This window comes from Xiphophorus maculatus, chromosome 21, assembly GCF_002775205.1.
Source record: "Xiphophorus maculatus strain JP 163 A chromosome 21, X_maculatus-5.0-male, whole genome shotgun sequence".
In the NCBI taxonomy this organism is placed as follows: Eukaryota; Metazoa; Chordata; class Actinopteri; order Cyprinodontiformes; family Poeciliidae; genus Xiphophorus; species Xiphophorus maculatus.
Window position 1 is genome coordinate 6,337,815 of NC_036463.1, and position 23,114 is coordinate 6,360,928.

General features: G+C 40.4%; 2 protein-coding genes across 6 annotated transcripts in view; one reads left to right on the forward strand and one right to left on the reverse strand.

Annotated features, from left to right (window-relative positions):
* Positions 1-1,880: 1,880 nt before the first annotated feature.
* prpf4b (pre-mRNA processing factor 4B) lies at positions 1,881-12,803 on the forward strand. Of its 2 annotated transcripts, none has more exons than XM_005798525.2 (16): positions 1,881-1,976; positions 3,538-3,613; positions 3,961-5,090; positions 6,152-6,325; positions 6,459-6,617; positions 6,795-6,876; positions 6,979-7,180; positions 8,575-8,648; positions 8,761-8,851; positions 9,010-9,157; positions 9,646-9,783; positions 9,861-10,014; positions 10,100-10,214; positions 10,402-10,553; positions 10,639-10,725; positions 11,643-12,803. In XM_005798525.2, exons 1-16 carry the CDS (start codon positions 1,918-1,920, stop codon positions 11,844-11,846), a joined length of 3,045 nt encoding a protein of 1,014 aa, XP_005798582.1. In that variant the 5' UTR covers positions 1,881-1,917; the 3' UTR covers positions 11,847-12,803. The 2 variants fall into 2 exon arrangements, with proteins under 2 accessions (XP_005798582.1, XP_023182193.1); XM_023326425.1 differs by having other exon boundaries at positions 8,578-8,648.
* Positions 12,804-15,787: 2,984 nt separating this feature from the next.
* The window catches only part of LOC102238290 (zinc finger protein GLI3-like), a 122,779-nt gene continuing 115,452 nt past the window's right edge, over positions 15,788-23,114 (reverse strand). For all 4 annotated transcript variants that reach the window (XM_023326341.1, XM_005798596.2, XM_023326342.1 and 1 more), the window contains exons 14-15: positions 21,785-22,178; positions 15,788-21,375 (exon numbers count right to left, since the gene is read on the reverse strand). In XM_023326341.1, the coding sequence (XP_023182109.1) occupies positions 19,058-21,375; positions 21,785-22,178 (2,712 nt within the window). In that variant the 3' untranslated portion in view covers positions 15,788-19,057. The remainder of the gene's footprint in view (positions 21,376-21,784; positions 22,179-23,114) is intronic.

The window sequence follows — 23,114 nt, forward strand, 5'->3', positions numbered from 1 at the left end:
GTCTGGATCTTTAATCTGCAGTGAGACCTCCAGTTTGCAACTTTAACATATAAATCTGGGACACATGCTGTATCAGAAGGCTAAACCTGTGAGTTATAGTTTCAGAATGCCTGCAGTCAGATTCAGATTCCCATATAGTTTCAAAATAAAATGAAAAGCACTTTTTTTTTTTGTCTTTGTTACGACCCAGCTCAGCCAGGGGGAAGGAGAAGTAACATTAAAGAAACCTAGATGTTAAAAAGTTAACAATTTGGGGTTTATTGTTTGGCTTTAACAAAACAAAAAGGTAAAAATCAACAATAATCAAAAGGTAGGAGCTTACAACCAAAAATACTAAATAAAACAAAATCCACAAAACAATCAGAGTTGTAAACCAAAGATCTTAACAAAGCAAAACTGCACCTTTTGTCCAGGTTAAACAAGGTTAAACAAAAAACACACTACAAATCTCTAGTAGAGATACAAAACCCCCACAGGGACAAAAGCTATGAAAGTTTCCAAAAGCTCACAGAAAGACAAAGCTACGTATTTAGAGCAGTCAAACACCCAACAAAGTGGCAAGCTGTCTCAACAAGAAATCAGCTGCGCCTTCTCCCATGCTCTCTTAACCCAAAACAAGAAGTCATCCAAACACAAGATGATGTTATTATGTACAGATCTGATATCTTGCAGGAATATTCCATCTGTGGAGTGATCGTCTGTAACGCTCTGAACTTCCATTACTTTCTCACCACTCTGCAAAAGCAGCTGCAGGTGCCTCACAATAACACAATTTACAGCTACAAATAAAACTGCCAAGAGTGGATAATCATGCTCTGCATCCTTAAAAGCCCTGAGTTTTCACTGGGGCTACAGGAGAGATGTTTGTAGCTTTACAGAGATAATTTCCTCATTTTTATGAGGCAGTACAGTAATATTTACTAGTTTTCTGCCATCATATGGTTCACAACTGATCCACAATCACCTAAAATATTTTTGAGATTCTTGGAATGCATACCATAATTGGTCGAGTATATCTTAAATTTGTTTTCTAAAACTATTTTTGGCTTTTTCAAAAATTGACATAATTTATATTTTCAATTTGTAAGTCTCAATTCATTTTGCCTCCACTATTTGTTTTTCCTGTTTGAGACCTGCATCTTGTCTTAATGTCTCTCATCTTATGTATTTCTAGAGGATTTAGATCTGAGGACTGGAAAGGTTAGATTTGGATCTTGTGAAGCATTTCTGTGCTGATTTGTCCACATGTTTTTAGATCATTGTAGAATTGGCAAAGTCTTACTTATGTAACCTCTTTTGCTGTGCACAGCAATAGTGCAAATGGAGGAATAAACCATGCTGACCACATGATCCAGTAACTGAGATCCTGTGGTGCTGCTAAACCCAACAACTTCGGTTGACTCTCCAAATGTTTCCCCTGAACATCCTGACTGCTCCTGATAATTGGTGATTATTGCCTTACAACCAACATGAACAGAATGAGACCACAGTCCTCTCTTTAGAGATATGTGGATTAAAGTTAAATGCAAAAAATATTGAAAATCTCACCAAATATTCTAAGCATTTTTGATGTATTTGTTTTCCTTCTATTGTGGAAATTCAGTTATTTTTTTCTTATTATATCTAAATATAAAAACATTAATTGATTCTTTATCATTTTGGCTAAAGTTAATAAGACCCGTTATGGAAGGTGCAAAGAGACACTTGCGGCTGCACAAGTTGCAGACCCCTGGACTAGGTCCCCTGTTGAGTGACTCGCCGCCTGTAAATTTAGAGAAGGACCCCTCCTACTGGACAAGATAGGTGTTGAGCTCAATTCGTGCCTGCAATTCATCGCCGACACGTCAGGGGGCAGACCAGCGTCATGGAAACATTGAACTTCTTACAGTCGAAGAAGAACTTGCTTAGCTGAGCAAAATGGCTGACGTTGAGATGGACATCATGTCCAGAAGAATGAATAATGGCAACGAACACGTGTAAGTTTTTCTATGAAAACCAGTTCATATCGACAGCTACAGGACGCGAGCAGATTTAGAGTCTCAAATTAAAAGAGAACCGTTTGTAATCAGAAAGAGAACAGCGCCGCAGGTTCACGTTGTTACCGGAACATGCTAATGGCTTCAGCTAACTGGCCAATGTTCTTTAGCTTAGCTAGACCCAAGTTTCCCTAAACTCCCGAGCTGAAAGTGTACGTTAATTATATTTATCAGCGTTTTCCTCGATTGAACGTGTGTTCATATATTGCAATTATTTTTCATTTTATTTTTTGAGCACTTCCATTATTGTATGTTGGCTTGGTTCGTGTAGCGTGCTAGTTATAAGTTTGCTAAAGACGTTAGCATATCTGAGCTAATAAAACAGCCTTGGCGGTCTGAGTCGGAGGAACGGCTAACAAGTCAAGTTGGCATGACAGTCCATTAGTGCTGGCGCTACACCCGTTGGTTGTAATTGATCCTATTGTTTATATTCTAGTAGTCGCTGTAGTTTCAGGTTAAATCGAGAGCATTACGTAATCCAACGCTTATTCTTGGGCTAGCAGTGGTTCAGCTTATAATGGCTTCGGTTGTAATCTTTGTGTGCTTTGAGCAAGAAACAGACAAATTGCACACTGTATCTTTGCAACGTATTTTATAGTATTTGAAAAAAATGAGCGTTTCCTTTGAATTACATTAATAAAGATTGGCTGCAAACGTTTAACACAAACAGAACTTGTCTATATAAAAACGTCTGCCAAATATAAGGCTTATTTTTCATTTATTTTTTTCCCCCACCAAATCTGGTACATTTTGGATTTTAAGTTAAAAAGTTCACCAAAAAGTTACAGGTTGTATCATAATACCAAAATCATAAAGAAATGGGTCAAGATCAAGGTCCTCTTAATTTTCGTTTTATCTGGAGTTCATATTCCATCCACCACAGCATCCGACTGTCTCACATCAGACCCAATTTAGTGATCTAGACAGAAATATGTTAACTTTCGTCCTGCCATGACGTGCAGTTGGATTCAGACATGTTGGAGACTGCCTTAAACAGAAATACAGCGGATGCTTACCTGATATTGTACATTCTGCGTGTGTACTTGCAGCTAAAAAACATCTGTCTTGTTACACAGGAGATAAGTCTGCACAATTTCAGAAAATTCTTGAATTGCGATAGAATTTCAGAAATAGCGATATCTGTAATATGTTTCCAACACAATACATTTAGCAGCATGAGATAAATGTGATCTTTAGTGGTTTACGAAGTATTAGCTTTATTAGGTTTTTATTTCTTTGAAGTTCAATGCAAGCCATTTGGAGGTTCTCCTATTAGTTGTGTTGTTTGTATTTTTCAAATCAAAATGGTTCAAAGAGATAAAATCATTTACAGTTCTCTAACATGTGTAAAGGTTTCATGTTGAAACCTCATTGTTTCACCATAAAACCTGTGCAAATTTTTTTTTTTTTCCCCAATTTGTTTTGCACTACTTTGAAGTTTTTCGTTTTGCAATCTTGAACTTTTTTTGTCAGCATTAATATTTTTGTCTTGAATAAACAGAAAGCAAGACCTGGAGACAAATGAGAGGAGTGGAAATGAAGACAGTGGAGACTTGTCAGAAGAAGAAGGGGAAGAGGTAAAAACTAACAGTTGACAACAAATACTGGTTTATATTTAACTTAACTAATTGTTTAAAATTTTAATCTAGTGTCGGCATGCCTTTAGCCATAAATATTTTTCTGGGATTTCAAGAAAATTAACTTGAATGGATTTAGCCAAAATGTGGGCAAAATGGACAATTAAAACAGCAAACTCTACAATACTGATTTGTTATTTCCTCACTTTAAATCCATATAAAATGTATATAAACTTGAAAAGTTGACAGATATTGATGTTGGACAGATTATTTAGCTTGAAAGTAAAACAAGTCTTCCTTCCATGATCGTACTGATACATTTTATTTCTTTTATTGTCCCATCCCAGGAGCAAGCTGGAACTAATGGTGAGAAGACTGAGGAAGGGTCCAAGCATCACAGCAGCAGTAGTGGGAAACACAAGAGGAAAAAACACAAACATCGCAGCAAGCACAAAAAGCACAAACACGCAGCAGAGGAAGACAAGGACAAGAAGCGCAAGCATCGTCACAAACATCGGAAACATAAACGCAAAGAGACCTCCTCCCCCGCCGAAGACGCCCCCTTCAGCTCGGCCGGCAACAGGAAGGTGGAATCTTCTCCGTCCTCCGGAAACCCGAGTCTGGACGACCGGGCCGTTTTGGAGGACCTGGAGAAGCAGAGGGCCCTGATCAAAGCTGAACTGGACAGCCAGTTGATGGAGGGGAAGGTTCAGTCTGGCATGGGCTTGATCCTGCAGGGGTATAACTCCGGATCCGAGGAGGACGGAGAGGCAAGGTTCAGAAACGGAGAACAGCGTCCAAGGGGCAGCTCAGGTAAACTCATATCTCCCAGAGGGGAAAAAAGTGGGAAATCTAGAAGGGACTCAACAGATGGCAGTAAATCCGTCTCCAAGCGTCGCAGCCGGAGCAAGTCTGCAGATAAAGCGGCTAAGGAGGCAAAGCCGGACAAGGGGACCAAAAGCAGCAAGGAAGCTGCAGGTAAAGACCGAAGCCGAGCAAGAAGCAGGTCAAAAGACAGAAAACAGTCAGCCAGCACAGATCGCTTCAAGGAAAAAAGGAAGTCCAATTCCCCTCCCAGCTTCAGGAACGAGCAGAAGGTGAGTCGCACCGACAAGCGTTCGCCCCCTCAGCGAGAAGAAAGACCAAACCAGGACAGAACGAGCAGGCGCTCCAAATCGCCAGTCCGTGAACGGCCGAGTCGCTCGGACGCCGACCGTGACAAACGGCCGGCGAAATCGCCGTCCAAGGACGCTTCGCTGGGGAAAGAGAACCGCTCCCCTCACAGACGAGGAGCCCACAGCCCAGCAAGGAAACGCAGCGCCTCCCCCCGCCACAGAGACACCCATCACACCTCGGCCAGCGCCTCAGACCGGACTTCAAAACATTCTCCACCTAGAAGGTCTCCGCCCAGGAGAGCGCGCAGTCGCTCACTGGATGCCAGGAGGAGGGAAGCAGACAGACAGGACTCCCCTCTAAGGTTGGTTAGCAACTGCAAGCGCCTATAAAATATCACAAAAAGTGACATGTTATTACTTCCAATCAAAACACAGAGAAATATATTTCAGAAGCTTATTTCTGTTTATTTTGATGATTACATATTCAGAAAAGCTTAATTTTACACAAGACTAATAAAGCATGATTTTCAAAGATAGGTTCTGCTGCTAACTTGATATTTGTCCAGCAGACCGCCATTAACATTCTTTATGGGAGAGTGTGCCTCAAAAAGTCATTTCTGAAAGAACTGGCTGTATCTTAATTAATGGAAAGATGAATGGAAAGAAAAACTGATGTGGAAAAAGATGCAGAAGAAACTGGGATTGGGAGTTAAACACAGCAGTGTTTCCCAGAACTGTGTTGCCCATAAAATCCTTTTTTATTGGTCTCATGTAAACATCCAGCTAAGCCTTCCAACAGCAAAAAACTGTAAGAATGGATTATAACTATACAAGGAGACATCATTTTTCTTTCAAAGACGTGTGGATTAAAACGGTTCAGATTTTAATGTTGAAGCATTTTAAAAGATGACCAGGGTGAACTAACTGGGAGGTTTTATCAGATTTTATTATTTAATAAACTAAATTAAAGAGCATCAAATCTGCCAGCTAATGACCAAGAAGCTTTGAGTGAGACTTTTCTGACATGTTGATTGAAAGGAAATATTTTGATTATTTAGAAATCAATAGAATGATCTGCTCTGAAAAGTGTGTTGAAAGCACCAGTTAGGCTAAACATAGAGGTTCTTGAAGATTTAATAGTTTAAAGATCTGAAGACAGACACTTTCTTTAGAGAAGAACTGCAGAGGGTTTAAGCTCTTCGTTACTGATGGATCACAAATTATAATGCTGCGAAAACAGTACCCCAACCTTCTAAATATTCAAATTCTGTCCTGTGTCCTGGTTTTCATTTTTAAATTTTCTTTCCTGGAGCTAAAATGGAAAGACCCCTTCATTTCAAAATCAATATTTTTAGACGACTAGCCTTAGCTAAAGTCAGTTATACATGGAGTGTCGTATGATAATGGTGGATTCCTTCTGCAGAAAGCGATCTCGGGCCGATGCCGGACCACTCGGAGACAGAACGCGGGAGAAGAGTCCCAGGTCGGTGTCTCGTCGTAGAGTGAGTCGCTCTCCTCTGAGGAGGAGGTCTCCGTCACCACCACGACGCTCTCGCTCCTCGCCTCGCAGGCGAAGCAGGTCTCCACTCAGGCGCAGGTAATTTCTGCTCCTGGTTTGACTGTGAATTCATCCTTTGTGATAGAAAATGTTTTTGTGCTTTTCGAAAGCAGCTTACTTAATAGTTGGGTATAATTACTGATTACTAAATCTATCCATGCATGAATTGCAGGTCTGGTGAGAGAGACCGTTATGGAAGACTCCGCCAGTATCGGCGCTCAATGTCCCGGGATCGGGGGAGAAGAAGACGGCGCAGCAGAGATGAAGACAAGTTCAAAGGAAGCCTTTCAGAGGGAATGAAACTTGACCAGGAATCCTCAGATGGTGAAATGTGAGAAAAGACATTTCTTTTTTTGCGCTGTATTTTTTGTTAGACATTCTAAAAGACATGATATGTACATGCACTACTGGTCTGAATAAATCTGTTCTTTTTGGAAAGTCTTTGTGTAAAGAAACTGGTAGGTGATCACGTAATTGATTACTTACTGGTTTTATTTGGTGTTTGCAGGTTGGAAGACTTTGAAGGTGAGGAGGTAGATGAAGAAGCTCTTATTGAGCAGCGCCGTCAGCAGCGCATGGCCATCGTCCAGGTCTGTTCATGTCCATTCTGTTCTCCACACACATCTGCTGATAGTTCAATAGAGAGGAAGCTGACGGTTCTTGGATTCTTCCCTCCTCTTGCCTCCACACAGAAATACAAGACAGCGAACGAGGAGACCAACATGGTGTCGGAGCCCAGCAGCCCTCAGAGCAGCACACGTAGCCGATCGCCTTCACCCGACGACATCTTGGAGCGCGTCGCCGCCGACGTCAAGGAGTACGAACGGGAGAACCTCAACACGTTCGAGGCCAGCATCAAAGCCAAGCACAACCTCATCGCCCAGGAGAAAGACGGTAAAGCCCCAGTGGAGATGACCAAATGAACCAATCAGCCGAGTCGTCCGAAGCTCCAATGAAAAATTTAACTATTGGACACAAATGTCATGTTATTTTGGCCTTTGTTTCAGAGTGGAATGAATACACAGAAGATAACTTCTATGATTTGTAAAAGTTAAATGAGGTCACAGGGTCAAAATTATTCATACAGGCTGAAATATAAACATTCATCCTTGTTTCACATTCTAAAGCAACCAGCCTGTTTAAACTGGTGGTCAAATATCCAGACGGGTTAATGCTGACAAGGGACTTTTGACCAAATATTTATGATACAATTTGAACCTGCATGTCTAACTTTGACCTCATTATCCTCTGTGAAGTAAAACTTGTTGCTAAAGGTCACAGGGAATGTATTCATTGGACAAACAATCATTAAAATAAACTTTTAAAGGCTCCGAAACACATTTATGCAAGTGTAGAAGTAATTAGGTGTGAAAATCTACTTTTTTTAAAGTTTATGCTGCTGATTAAGTCAAATTTTAAGCATTTTCAGAAGCACATTTTCAGTAGATTTTGGATAATAATAAAAGATAAAAACTTCATACTACATTACCTGCAATAGATCAGGCTGATTTTAGAGAAGCAAAAAGGGAATTTCCTGCTTCCACCAGGAAACTTTCGACTTTTAAGTTGAGAGATAAAAAATAGGGTATTTTTAATGATTGGAATGCAATATTATTAAATTGGCTTTAATAGGTAAGTTAGAAAAAATTACTGCTAGTTACCAAAAGAAAAATAATAAAAAATGTTCTACATCATAATCTCTCCATGTTGACAAAAAAGCAGGAACCAACTCAGACAACTAGAAGTCATGTTTCTTTGATTATATGAAACTATTTTAAATATAACTATATTAATGTAATGATTTCTGACATATAATTTACCATAAAAATGAGTGAGAAATTGCTAATATTCCAACCAAACATCATGATTTTGGACATCAAATGTGAGGTTATAGAAGCTTTATTTCTTATTAGAGGCAGAATAACACTGTTACAAAAGTTAGATATGGAAACAGAAACGAGTAGACAAAAATCATAACAGTGCAATTTAATGTATAACAGACTGCATTAAAAGCCGACGCATAAAAGCCTTTAGTAAACAGCTGGCTTGATCTGTTTAAAAAGTGCAGCATTGTGAGGCAGGGATTTTAATTGAATATCTTTTTCTGTCATGTGTTCATTCAGTTGCTGGCTTGTTTTCCAAAGCCTGGTTGTGTCTGCTTCCTGCAGCATGTTTTGAGCTCTGCAGAGTATGTTAATCAAACACAGATTTACTGTTTTATTAAACGACGTGTTGAGCCGAGCAGCTCACCGCCTCTCCTTCTGGTTGCTTTTTTTGTTTTGTTTCAGCAGCCAACCCAAAGAAGCCTTCAGCCCCCGACATGTTTACAGAGTCAGATGACATGTTTGCTGCTCACTTCGACGTAAGTACTCGGGTTTTTCGCGCTTTGTGGCTCAGCAAAGATTCTCTATGGTTAACGGAAGAAAAGTAAAGTGAGGGGCACAGATGATGATTGGCTTTTCTTGTCTCTGCAGAGCGCCAGAATGAGAGCAGCAGGTGTCGGAAAGGACTTCAAGGAGAACCCCAACCTCAGGGATAACTGGACCGATGCTGAGGGTTACTACAGTAAGTGCTTCCAAGTGCTGAAAAAAACATCTTTGATCCTTCAACGTAGAGTCCATCACTGTCATGTTTTGTCAGATTCTCTGCATGTTATTCTGTATTTTAGGAAGTAAAGCAGCCTTGTTCACATGAATAATTATGTTTTTTGTCTCTATTTTTAGGGGTAAACATTGGTGAGACATTAGACAAGCGCTATGATGTTTACGGCTACACAGGCCAGGGTGTGTTTAGCAACGTGATCAGAGCTAGGGACACTGCCAGAGCTGGCCAGGAGGTGGCGGTCAAGATCATCCGAAACAACGAGCTCATGTGAGTCACATAAGTCAACTGCAGCTTTAGGAACTCAAGAGCTTTAAAGTTATTTGTATGTTGACATTTTTTGGTTTTAGTGTTTGAAAAGTGTAAACGAAAATTTAAGTATTTGGGTAAAAAAGCATATATAATCCTAAACTTTATTTTCTTTTAACTAAAAATGAACCGCTCCAACAAAATGTTAATTTGTGTATCATCTCAGATCTTAAGATGAACATATGTACACATTGATGTCACATTACAACCACAGACTTTAGAGTATTTTATTGGAATTTTATTTGACAATTAGTCAAAGTTTGATCAATTAGTTGTTTATCTGTGATGAAAAACTGCCACATTTCCATCACAGATAAATAGCCATGTTTTTGAAAAATTAGATGAAATTGTCCCAAGAAATTTGGAGATTTGAGAATTAAAAAGTATGAAGTATAAAAATGTTCTTTGAATTTTGTTATGCATCTGTAACACATGTTTTTGATAAACAGGCAGAAAACCGGTTTGAAAGAGTTGGAGTTCCTCAGGAAGCTGAACGACGCTGATCCCGACGACAAGTTCCACTGCCTTCGCCTCTTCCGCCACTTCTACCATAAGCAGCATCTTTGTCTTGTTTTCGAGCCTCTGAGGTACTGAGCGCCAGCTTTTCCTCTTGCATTACAGCATTCATCTCACCTCAGTTGTTCATGACTTGTGTCTTGTGTAGCATGAATTTGCGAGAGGTGCTGAAGAAATACGGCAAAGACGTCGGGCTCCACATCAAAGCCGTTCGATCGTACAGCCAGCAGCTCTTCTTGGCCCTCAAGCTGCTCAAACGATGCAACATCCTCCATGCTGACATCAAGCCAGACAACATCCTGGTACCATCAACATTCACACCCTTTGTCATATTCAAAATAGCATCCATACATATCCAATGTCATTGTATTGTCTCTTAAATGAAAGGTGAACGAGTCCAAAACCATCCTGAAGCTCTGTGACTTTGGCTCTGCATCACATGTTGCTGACAATGACATCACACCATATCTGGTCAGCCGGTTTTACAGAGCTCCAGAAATTAGTAAGTTGCACTGTTTTTATGATTTTACAATAAATAAAAAAGATTAAAGATTTGAGTTTTCTAAAATAATCAATGTGACTTCATGCTGCTGCAATAAAAGAGGGATATTTTTTACCTTTTACTCATCTTTAATAGAGCCACTAGTACATTTCTGTGTGACCTCGGGTTTACCGGCTTTCCTCCTCAGTCATAGGGAAGCCTTACGACTACGGCATCGACATGTGGTCCGTTGGCTGCACTTTATACGAGCTGTACACCGGCAAAATCCTGCTCCCTGGATCTTCCAACAATCACATGCTGAAGCTGGCGATGGACCTCAAGGGCAAGATGCCCAACAAGGTAGCGTAGCGTTGCGTCACATCCCTTCAGTGAAGTGAGAAATGTTGCTGCTCTGTGATGCAACTGTGTGGATCCTTTTCTTTAGATGATACGTAAAGGCTTGTTCAAAGACCAGCACTTCGATCAGAACTTGAACTTCCTGTACATTGAAGTAGACAAAGTGACTGAAAGGGTAAGATGATCTTAAGATTTATAGTGCTTCACAGAAGTATTCATCCCCAATCAACTTTGTCATGTGTTTTTTTTCATGAAAAAAACACATTTCAGTGTATTTTGTTGATCTTATGATAAACTAACACAGACTGTAAAGTAGGACGTAAATTACAAAATGTTTATATTATCCCTCCTTACTCTGACACCCCTAAATGAAATCGAGTGCAACTCTGAAAGAGAACGTAATCGTTCAAGAATTTTTCCTGACATTTGTTGTGTTTTCTGGACTTAAATCAAACTTGTTTCTCCTGTGGTGTTTGTTGCAATTATGAGAAAGGATTAGGTTAAAAATAACAACAAAATTCAAATTAAATGTTGTAACTCATATCATCAAAGTATCTTGTGAAGCTGTGGGTAGGATGAATGCCTGGTAGCAGAGGTTGCAATGCCTCTGACTGAAAACTGTGGTAACATTTCTAGAAATTGGGGTCATTATTCAGGTATTAATTGAGGTTTTGCTATGCTAATCAGCTGCTCACAGTTATATAAACAATACCTGGTTACCACGGATATGCATCACAACAACTGTCTGAAATAAGAAAAAAATGAATAAACGAGGGCAATAGTCCTTCCATTGTTGCACAGCATCTAGGACCAAAGGAATAATTATCCCAACATGCATCGGGGTAAACCAGAATAAAAATGACCAGATGTCAGAGCTGTGAGATTCATGAAATCTGTTTAGAATTTTCCTTCCACTTGACAATTCTTTAGTTTGTGTTGGTCTACAACATAAAATCTCAGTGATATATGTAGAATTTTATCACTATGACAAAATGTAAAAATATTGAAGGGGTGATGATACTTTTGTGCTTTTATTTTCTGCTTTTTTGTTGTTTGTTTCTACTATGATCTGACATGTCTGTGGACCAATAGGAGAAAGTGACTGTAATGAGCACTATGAACCCCACCAAAGACCTGCTGGCGGAGCTGATAGGCGGTCAGCGACTTCCTGAGGACCAGAGGAAGAAGGTCATGCAGCTGAAGGACCTGCTGGAGAGCACACTGATGCTGGACCCGGCTAAGCGCATCAGCATAAACCAGGCTCTTCAGCACCCTTTTATCCAGGAGAAAATCTAACCCCCTAAATGTCACAAACACACCAAGAGCCAACGGGACAGAATCGACCACTAAACCAGCTCTGTAAGGGACTCTGCAGCGAGGCGCCTGACCTCCACAGATTTACAGAATGTCATCTTTTTGTTTAGTTTTTTTTCCTGGTCTGCGTTACATGTTTTCTTGTAAATAGATCACTGCAACGGTAGCCATTCTGGACACGCTGACTTTCTTTTGGTTTTCATTGTAAACCCTCCCCTCATACGCTGCAATGCAGTGACAGACTTTTTATTTAACGGGCACTGGAGTTACAGATGTTTAAAAGAAAACGTATAATTCCTGTAAATACTTTAACGTCCATTGCATCATACAATATCAAGCAGCAGACGGTTGAATTTTGTCGTAGAAGCAGACGTCATGTTTGGTTTTCAACCTGGCTATGGAACGATGCATGCTTTTTGAATGTGCACCCTCTGTACTCTGTATGTGGTGCCAGCCTGTGTAAATGCTCCGTGTCTGCAAACCCCGCGTCCCACATGTAACGGTAAACCGCACCGACTTCATCCCATGCTCTGACACTTGACCTAAATTGAAGGAAAAGATGCATATGCATTCTTGATTAACTTTAAATTTTTAGTTTTTGTGTGTTTTAATTTTCCTTCTTCCTCCCTCCCCTGCACTCTGGCTACATCCTGGCTCTAAAGGCTCTCACATTCAAGTGCCTCCAGTATGAGCCTGGTGTTTTATGCACCAAACAATGCTGGCCTGTAGAAGCCACACCTGTTCTCCTCGCTCTCCAAACGTGTGTATATACAGTCCACAGTTACTGTCCTTTCCTGTATCTTTAATTCGTTTCTTTACATCCAGTGGTAAAACAAATCTTGTGATTTCAATAAAGAATAGTCATGGAAACGCTGCTGAAAGAGCACCTTCAGTATCAAATGGCTTTTTAGTAATAAAATGTTTCCCATTATAAACAAACTTGTTTTGGGTTTTTTTTCATGCTGCATCACACTTTCTGATTAGTAACTCATGATGACAGGTGCGATAATCACAGGTTTTAATATTAAGTTACATTTAAAACATGAATTATGCGCAGCGGTCTACTCAAAGCCCTTTTCTGTCAATTTTAATTATAGCTACCAAATAATTATACAAAAGAATATTAAATAAGCACAATACACAAATGCAAGCCTATTCAATAAATTAGAATACTATTAAAAAGTTGCTAAATTTATGTTAATTACACAGACTGATTCTTTAAAGCCTTTTTTCTGATAATTGATTTCCCACTTACAACTAATAAAAACATGACATTTAAGATTAAAATCTTAGACTGAAAAAATACAGAAATATGGGTGTAATAAAAAGTATATTTAATACCTGCTTAAAGGTTATTTTAAATGGGTATTTTAAATCTGACAAATTAGTTTTTGGCATTTTGCTTAATGAGGGACTGGTGCACTTCACACAATAAAGCAGAAGAACATGTAGAAATATTGAAGCAACATGTTAAAACATCAGACAAGAATTAAAATCTCAGGCTAAATTGGGTCATGAGCATAAGTACAACTGAGTTAGCAAGTGGCGTAAGAACAAATCTTTGGTCTTAGTGCCAAAGATAATTTGTCAGTTGAAAAGATGTTCGTAAAGAAGTTGAGACACAAACATGACTCGGTTACACATGACAGCAGGAACGGGTCAAAATTCCAGGAAAGTTTAGTTAGAAACTTGTTGAAGAAAATCAAAAACTGGGTACATGTTTTGGAGGAAATTCTACCAAATACAAAATGTATGTAAAAATAAAAGGCATTTAGCTGCTAAAAACTAATTTTGGTCATTTCCTAAAACCAGAAAAAGTTACATTTAACTTCAAAAAGTGAGAAAAATAAGTAGTGTCTTTTTAGGACAATTTATGTAAATACCTACTTTGGCTCTATATGAATTCCCCTTCTTAAATGTAATCACTGGAATAAATTAGCTTTTGATGATATTCGAGTTATTGAGATGAACCTTTACAGAATACACCTTTAAATTTACTCAGGATTGCACGTGTTGAGCTCTTAGGGAGTCAAAAAGGTGGCCATTTTGCTCCATTTCGAAAAGTAGGGTGATGCAGGGTCTCTCTGTACTTGTACAGAATGTCCTAAAAGGGGCCTCTGATAGCAGCTGATGGGCCGTCAACCTCAAGGGTCTGTAAATACATAGAGGCTGCAGTGGGAGAACCACCAGTAAACATGTCAGCATGAATGACCCGACTGGCTAACAGATGCTGGCTTTAATCTCAACATGAAGAGATGATAGCATGGCTGCCTTTAATGTGAATATGTAAGCAAACTAGTCATTTCTGGCTATCACATTCATAAGAGCAAAGGTCGGAGAATTACTGAGCTACAATCTAATATTGTAATACCCCAGAAGGATCAGAAGGGGGCGTCAGAGATGGATCAGAACTTGACTGCCAACGTGTAAGGAGTTTGGGTTTTTGCATTACATTGCTTCACAAAAACTCAATAAAAGTAGATTTGAGGCGTGCTATGGTGGCGGAGGGGTAAACCACAACGCATGTATGGAGGCTTAGTCCTTGTCTCAGCCGCCACAGGTTCAAGTTCCGGCCTGATGACGTTCCCTCTCATTACCCACTTCCTATAACTCTCAAAATAAAGGCAACTAGAGAAAATAAAACCTTTAAAAAAATGTAAGTTTGAGCCTCATTTTTAATGCTTTATGTGCAATCAGGGCATAATAAAAATAGTTCCCAAAATGTTTTTCAATTGGAGAAATCACAGATTAAGTTATCAAACAACTGCTAAGGCAACAAGCAAAACCAGCAAAACTCAATAAACATGGAACAATTTTTCATTCTTATTTGGTTTCCCACCTCAGTTTGCAGGTTTTTCACTAAGGATCAGGCCTGGATGTTCAGTAATGTGGTTCTGCAACATCTTTATCTGATTTTGTTGAAGATTTGCTGCCCCATTTGGCATTAATTACATTTTATGTGACTAACATTCATACTTGCACATTTTTATGATGAAACTGAATCCTATGTTCCAACATACATGAAGGGATCGCTTTGTCTTTGTCCAGTCTGAGCACATCAGCTTGTCTTTTTACGATCCAAAACTTTTTTTAAGTCTCTTCAGTCTCCGTCAGTCTGAATCAGCTTGAAACTCACTGATCAGGGGAGCTGGACGCTGCAGATTTTAGTTTAATCTGACAAGCAATTTAATAGGCAGTAAGTGGGGATTGTAGTAATATTTGGGCTTTGTGTGGAACATTATCCATGTTTTTACATTTGTGTTTTATTCATTAAGTGCTTCAGCAGCTTTCTGCTGATAACTTAATTTGTGATCAATAAAATCAATAGCTGGCTGTTGCACAAGAGGTTGTGTACTTCACAGTGCTTTGGAAAAAATATTGGGATCTCTCAAATATTTGTCATGTAGCAAAATAAATGTCAGTATATTTTATAGTTTATAAATCTGTTTCATTTAATGAAATAGCATTGAGTCTTACCTCATTTCTGTGTTTTCCGCATAAGCATCTAACATTTACAATTAGATTTTCCTCTGGAAGAACAATAGTTTACATCATTTTTGTAATCTGTCTCTATAATCCAAACCTGTCACATTAAAGAAAAAATTCCGAGTCTGAAAATATATTTTATTTTATTTTTTTATTAAAACCATACAAACATTTGTTGTCAGTTATAAAAGTGTGACGCGGCTCTTCTGGCGAAGGTGCAGAGCTCTGCAGCCAGATCTGCCCCTCCTCTAACTGAGGGGGGGCCTGGGATTCCTTGATTTCAAAGTTCTTTATTGGTCCCAGGATACTCCACGTTTCATTTGCTAAATCTACAGAAAGAGTATTTTATTTACATATATATATATATATTTATATATATATTTATATAAAAGCACAATAAATGTGAAAACTTGGAAAATAAAAGAAAAAGTACAATGTATGTTGCAAATCTTTACTTCTCAGATATTCAGACTTTCCTTATATAAATGTTCTCTTTAATTTCCATTCAGGTTTTAAAGTTTCACCTTTTTATCAGTATTCACAATGGAAGATTGGCAGTGATCTCTCTCGTTTAAGGCACATACCTCAGCCCATTTCCTTCTGTCAAAGGAAATGATCTCTACTTCTTTGAAATAACAAAAAAAAACAGAACTCCAATGCACAGCTACAAAAATGACAAAAGTACCCAAGGACAAATGAAAAAAACAAAAACAAACACTTTGTACCTCATTGTTCCAATGTTGAGTGAAAGGTAAATTCCTCAATATTCAGTGCGCAGCGGCAGAAAACTGCAAGGCAAAACTAACACTGCTGGACAAAGTCACTGCAATACTTGATGGCAGTACGCATTAGGGGTGTGACAGCACACATAAGGTTGGTACAGGTACGCCACGACAGCACACAGGAAAATGCAAATGCAAAATGTTCTTTCGGTACTTACTAGTAAGATTTTTGTACTGGCAGAGGATAAGCAAGGACATTTGTTAACATATGTTATTTATACCATGTTATTTGTTATTTTTTTAGTTTGAAAATAACTTACCTCAGCATCGAATAAAAAAGGTCCAAAACTTCTTTAGTGAAAAAAAATGCTTCCATTTCTTTTTAATTTCAATTGAAAACTTAAATCCAAACAAAAGACAACACAGAAGAACTAGGTAACTGCTCCTAATTTGAAAACTCTGTATCAATAAGCATTTAATAGTGATTCACTGTTTGAACACTAGGTGGCGCTTGTGATGAACCTAGGGGAAATTAAAAGTGTGTTTGAACTTTTAATTTCAGACACACTTTTGTCCTTGCACCAAAGCATAACTTAGGTGCAAGGAACCTATTTCATTTCACCCCCGCCTGTCAGCTCTTTGTGTTTCCATTATCGGGTCCTAAACCAAACCGCTTGCAGAAATGATGCACACTGAGGCTGTGAGGCTCCTCCTCCTCCAGTGTTGCTGCTTCTCTTATAAGTGATCCGGATCCATAGATCTCCCCTAATACATGGTGGCTCTTGTGTTGTTTTGCAGTGGTTGAGGTATAAAACCTAAGAAAAGCCTCTCCAGATGGTGGAAGTGTGTAACTAGAATAGATCATAAAAGACCTGAGCAATCCCAAATCCTGTGTATGTACAGGGGAGAGACCAATGAATCTGCAGAGGGATTACTCTAAAGACCTTAATTAGTCACTTAAAACTTTATAAGAAGGTATAACTGTACTAGTAAAATTAAGGAGTGGGGAACATGATCTTATTCTGAACTTTATCACATTTGTCATATGCGAAGCTGAAATTAATTAACTTATCACAGAGGAATTTTGTAACCATACACAGATGTCTAACAATTAAAATATGTGGAAAGCATCCTGAAGAAACAATAATCACATACACAAGCATGTCTCCTTCTTTCAATCTTGAAAAACATTACAAGTTTGAATCTTAAAAAAATGCCTGTGACAAGACCATTACTCCTATAGTAGCTGAAATCACAAGTCTGCCCTTCGTTTAATTAATTTAAATAATATTTCAACTGATTTTATTCATGTATTTAAAGCTAAAAGCTGTGAAACACAGCAATATTTAGCATGGGTAGCTGGGTTTAAATGTTTTTAAACAACAATACCACCTACTTTTGTGATGTTTAAACAGGAAGAATCCTGGGGTAATTCAACCAGTACAACCAGTACCACCTTCCCATCACTAAACTCCTCCTTTAGCTCAGGATCCATGCAACCCTGTTCTGGGAATCTGGGTTAGCCCTGCTTCCTGCTGTGGGTTGAGTGGTTGATGGAAAAGGTTCCTGCAGCAGAAATTCGTTTTAGTGTCTGGTGGTTGATGGTACAATAACACCTGATGTCAAATGTATAAAAGACATATAATACTGCTTACCATAAGCCCTCTACGATATCACCATTGGACTTGACAACTTGCCAATGTTCGTTCTTCATTGTTGGCATATCACTGGAAACCCTTACTCTACACCCTGCTAATCTTCAGAGTCATGCTTGTAATTATTGCCAGCCATTCTTGCATTGGATTGGTTTGGAGTGCTTTATAAAGTCTCCTAATCTATTCATCTTTTCTCATAGTATTTAACAAAAAAACAGTAAAAAGCTTTTTTGACTAGGAGTGGTGATCACCTGTGACTGACCTATATGTCATCTGACTGCATGTACCATCAAGTGACGTCTGTACCATGGTGGATCAAGGACGTATACATGAGCCATCACACCCCTAGTACACATTCTACATTTTAAGAGCTTTGGAGAAAACAATACATACAATTTACAATCAAACAAAAACATCTCATGTTTACAGGACCTCTATGCTGAAGACCTTTTCATGAGCTAAGACATTTCAAAACCATAGAAGTACTCATATCGATCCATGTAACCACACGCAAAGCACCAAGATTTATAGAACAGAGCGTCCGTTTACAGATCAGTTCTGAAGAGTTGCAAAATCCAACATCAAAAATCGAACCACAAACAGAATACAGAAAACACCTCTACAAACACTTGTGAGTACCTTACCAGACTAACTAAAATAAAGCCATTAAGATATCAAGTAGACGACGATCTACAGAGGCTGAAGACTTGGAGTTGTAGTCCATTTTTTTGTTTGTTTGGGGGGAGGAGGGTTGACAAAAATACCACTTGGTAAAACTTGGTCAAAGCACTGAAACATTTTACAGATTTACAAAAGCAACACAAACAAATGAGAATATAGCACAAATTAAAACTATGATGTATAAAGTTGTCCCCAGAGCCTTTTAAACTGAAGACCCATGTCTCAGCCACTGTGTGTACCTGTGACGTTAGGAAGGCTGGCACATGGGGCTAGTCTTTCTAGTCCTATAGACAGTGTTCAAGGTTTAACTGGAGTTACATGCATTTTTACAAACAGCTAAAACAGTGACACAATACTGACTCAAGGAAGATGAGCTTTGTCTCTCCAGCAAATACAAAGAAAAGGGCTTCCAAAAATAGCCTTGATTCCAGAAAAGGAATATAATTTTATCTGTACATATTCATGGCACATCCCTGTTCTGTTTGGGATGATATTTTCCTAATGTAAAACGGTTTGGGAACGGTAACTTCTTATAAAGTTCTTTTAATTGCCACTTTGTGTGTCTTAATCTTCACATACACCAATTGTTTTCCTCTTTCTGTTTCCATTCTATATCCCTTTTGGAGGACAAAGTGGAGAGAAGGAGCAGCTATTGCATTATAGCTAAGAACTTGCTCTCCTCGGCGAGGGTGGTGAGGAGGGAACTCATGTCTCCAATGGCCATGTTGCTGAGACCGGGAGCAACGCTGTTGAAGGTGGTGGATCCTTGAGGTGTGGTGAGGCGTGATGAGGTCCTCGACAGGCCCTGGAACATAGAGGGGCTCAGTACCTCAGAGACCAGGCTACCCTGATCGTAGCCATCCTCCAGGATGGCACCAAAGTCCAGATTTACCCCTTCGTCTAATATTCCTGAAACTTGGCCATCAACTGTGCTGCTGACTAGGTCTGTACCAGGGGAGGGAAGGGCATTTGTGGTTCTGTTGCAGCTGCCTGGTCCCTCAGATGCTGCCATGGACTCTAACAAACTCTGCTCTTTCAACACAGGGAAGGAAGAGGACTTGCAGTCGGCTGATCCGTAAGTGAGACAATCTGAAAAGGTTTGTACCATGTTTCCATGATCTAGGTTCTCTAGTTTTAGCCCTGATACATCGCACACAAGAGAACACTGGTCTCCACTCCTCTGTAGCTGTTGGGGTTGGCTGGGGTGTTGGACAATTTCATTCGACTGTGGATTGAAGTACTGCTGGGTTTTGACTACATTTTTGTAATTGTTTATTGGTGGATATGGAGCATGTACTGGTCGATTGTGATCTGGAACGGTTCCCTGGGACAAGTTGGGTACACTGTCCATGGAGGCCCGGGTAAGCATGAGGTTGTTTCCAATCTGCCACATGGTTCTGCTGTTGTTCTGTTGGAAATGACTCTGTTTCGAAGGCCCATTAGACATCTGCTGTTTAAGACCTTGCGGAAGAGCCCCATTGGTACCCTGTGAGATGTTTGACATGCTGGTACCTCTCATCTCCATGCAGGAGTTGGGCAGCGTCTCCAGCTTCACCCCAGTGTTAACATAACTAGTACTTTGCGACTGGTTGGCCTGTGGGCAGCTGCCGTGGAAGTCCATAGACACCTGCTGGGGAATTAGCGTGTTTCGTAACCTACCAGTTGATGCAGTTGTTGGCTCAGGCCACCTCTCGCACTGCATATGGTGGCTTTGTAACCTTTGGGGAGACCTCTCAACACTACCTGAGCTTACTTCATTCCACTGAATGGGAAGCTTACTAGGACTCTTCCTCTCTAGTATCTGCTGCGGCTGGAGATAGTGAGATTCAGGGAAGGTACAGTTTACCCCTGCTTCCACAGTGGGGTAGGTGTTGTCCCTTTGGCTAGAATGTATTTGCCCTTCATTTTGAATGTATGAACCACCACCCATCTGATCTTGGGAGTGCAGATACTGCACCAAATCATCTGGCAAAATATCTTCATCTCCAAGAAATAAGCCGGCTACACCATCATCCTCCATTGCCAGGGCTTCCAAGGCTGCATTTTCTGCAATGCTGCCAGTGTTTGTTGAATGCTGCAGGCCTCTCTGCAGGTTGCCCTCTGAGCGTGTGTAGTTCTGAAGGCTAAAACTTCGATATTCAGCTGTAGAGTTATGAGCCAGAGGAGGAAGAGGATTGAGATTATTAAGGCTGTTGAATCGTTGAACTGGAGGCAAACTACAAGTTTCAGGAGCCTGTGTCCGCACTGGGTCACTCGCCCTTCGGTTCCCATTCAGAGTTCCCTCGCCAGGATAAAGAACCCTCCTTCTATAACCTCCGTGCCCCATAAACCCATTGTTGTACCTTCCAGCGTCTTCACCACAATGGGGTGGTCGGACTAAAGGCGGTAGACTGTGATTGCTGCCACCCTCCTCCATCATGGCCATGCGGGTCTTCAGACTCATGCGTTCCATGTTGGGTAGAGGCGTTGGGGGTGGGCCGCCTGTAGCTGCTGCATACTTTGCCTTAAGGTGGTAATGCTGTGCAGGGGTTAAATTGAGCATCCCTCGTGACCCGCCTCCTCCTCCGAAGCCAACTCCTCCGCCTCCACAACTCCCACCTGAGAGTGCTCCAACGCCTCCTCCTACTACTCCACCTCCATACTGGCTAGCCTCACTGGATCGACGGGAGGCGTCTGTGGAGATGGGGTCATAAGAGTCAGTGGAGCTGAGATTGTGGAGGCGGCGGTGGTGCTGGGACGGCATCATGCCATCACCCTGGGAAGCCTGGCTGGAGCGCCGACTGGAGAAGCAGGGAGAGATTCCCGAAGAGCGTCGGCTGCTGCTCAGGTAGGCTGAACTGGCGGCGCTCCCGCTGCTATCGCGCCGGTCTTGGAGCAAATTGAGCACTGTTAGCTCCGTGCTGGCCAATTCAGTGTGAGCAGGTGGCTGAGGAGCAGGCACCCCCCACTGCCTGCCCAAGCACGATCCTGAGAAGAGCGGAGGAAGAACGTTAGGAAGGCTAAAGAGAAACCAAGGAAAATGAAGTGTGATGAAAGAAATATTACAGGAGGATTAGACAGAAGAAGCCAAGAAAAGTTAAGTGTGGAGAGATCTCTCAAACAGATGTTACCATGGACAACTAGCTGCAATTGGCCATGAAACATCATATTACATGCTGTTCTCTCTGATATGATGTACATCTTGATACTATTTTGCAGTGGAACAGAACCTCTTTCAACATTTGTTTTCCCTGAAGCCTTAGGCAGAGCCAGTAAGATGGGAATCAGAATCATTCAGCGCTGTAAATTCTGTCTACAGGTGTTTTGAAGTAATAAAATGAACACAAGATGTGAGGCCTGTGGAAATTTAACAAAAGTTTCACAAAGTTACACTTACCCTTCCCCAGGATGTTGGGCATTGCCGAACTTTTAGGGGGTGGTGTGGGAGACAGGGACCCAAGCCTGGGCAGCGCTCCGTTCACCTGCTTTAGCCTCTCCATCTTCATGTGCTCCATCCAGCGCAGGGGCCGGCCGATGCTTCGCCTCGCCTGCAGGGTCAGCATGGCCGCGGTGGCCGTGGACACCGTGGAGTCCATAATGGGGGCTGGCTCGCCCTCGCACTCTTCCTCCACCTCCTCTTCATTTTCCTCTTCTTGCTCGTCCTCCTCCAGCCCCTCCCCTGGCGAGCGTCCGGCGCTCACAGCAAGCTGGACTCCACTGCTGGGATAGGCGCTGATGGGGGACTGGTCACTGCTGCATGTAGACTGACCGCCAGGGCTTGGCTGAGACGTCTGATGGACGCAGACAAACAGAAGGCAGCAGCATAATTAAAAGTGTAAATCAAAATCATGCAAATAGACATACTGTATATCATGATATGACAAGGACGCAATGTAGTGCAAAAAATGGAATTCCTGTAATATTGTGAAAGTTTGCACTACTGGGCATTGAATGTTTGAGCGCCCTCTATGAGATGCACCAATATACATTTTGTTGATTTTTTTTTCTGCACTAGGTGTTTATTAATTAATAATGTTAAGCATATGAAATAACCGTTTCTGTAAAATAAGATTTTTACCAATTTAAGACAAAATGAGAATCTTTACCTTCCTATCTTACCAATTATATCAACAAATCCAGCATGTTCGATGAAGAGCAGAAGTTGAAAGCTTAAAAGAATAAAAGGGAGCAACTTTCTGTTATCTGATGAAAGTCTCACTATCTCACTCTTTCATACATTTAAAAAAATGTATGAAATGTAACTGCTATTTTAAAAGCAGTTTAGTTAAAAGAACTATTTTAAAAGCAGTTCTTTTAAAATAGCTTTTCAAAACTTTTTCAATTTTAAACACGTTATTGACACTGAAAATAGCTGACTATTAGACCCTGTGAGATGACTATTAGACTTCATCACTCAGTAACGGCACCCACTGTGAAGAGTGTTGAAGCCACCCTTGACCAGGTAGCATGACAAGTTTACTGATCATAAAAAAAAGATTATTTGTTGAGCTGGTCATTAATGAAGGTCAATCAAGTTTGAAATTCTCTTGGTCATTTGATTACTTAAAGGTGCATCTCAAATTATGAATTTTTCCAAAGGCATGAGCAGTGCTCACAGGAAAGCATTGTAATGATACAAATAACAGAAGTGCTAAAAAAAGAGAGGAAATAATATTTTTTGAATGGTTGTGGTGAATTGGAGATGGAGAACCAGATTGGGAACACAT

What these genes read in the sequence shown, in the direction of transcription:
- prpf4b (XM_005798525.2), top strand. Translation starts at nt 1,918, where the DNA reads ATGGCTGACGTTGAGATGGACATCATGTCCAGAAGAATGAATAATGGC. An exon ending in AGACAGGACTCCCCTCTAAG is followed by an intron (nt 5,091 to 6,151) that starts GTTGGTTAGCAA and finishes TTCCTTCTGCAG; the next exon opens with AAAGCGATCTCGGGCCGATG. An exon ending in CATCGCCCAGGAGAAAGACG is followed by an intron (nt 7,181 to 8,574) that starts GTAAAGCCCCAG and finishes GTTTTGTTTCAG; the next exon opens with CAGCCAACCCAAAGAAGCCT.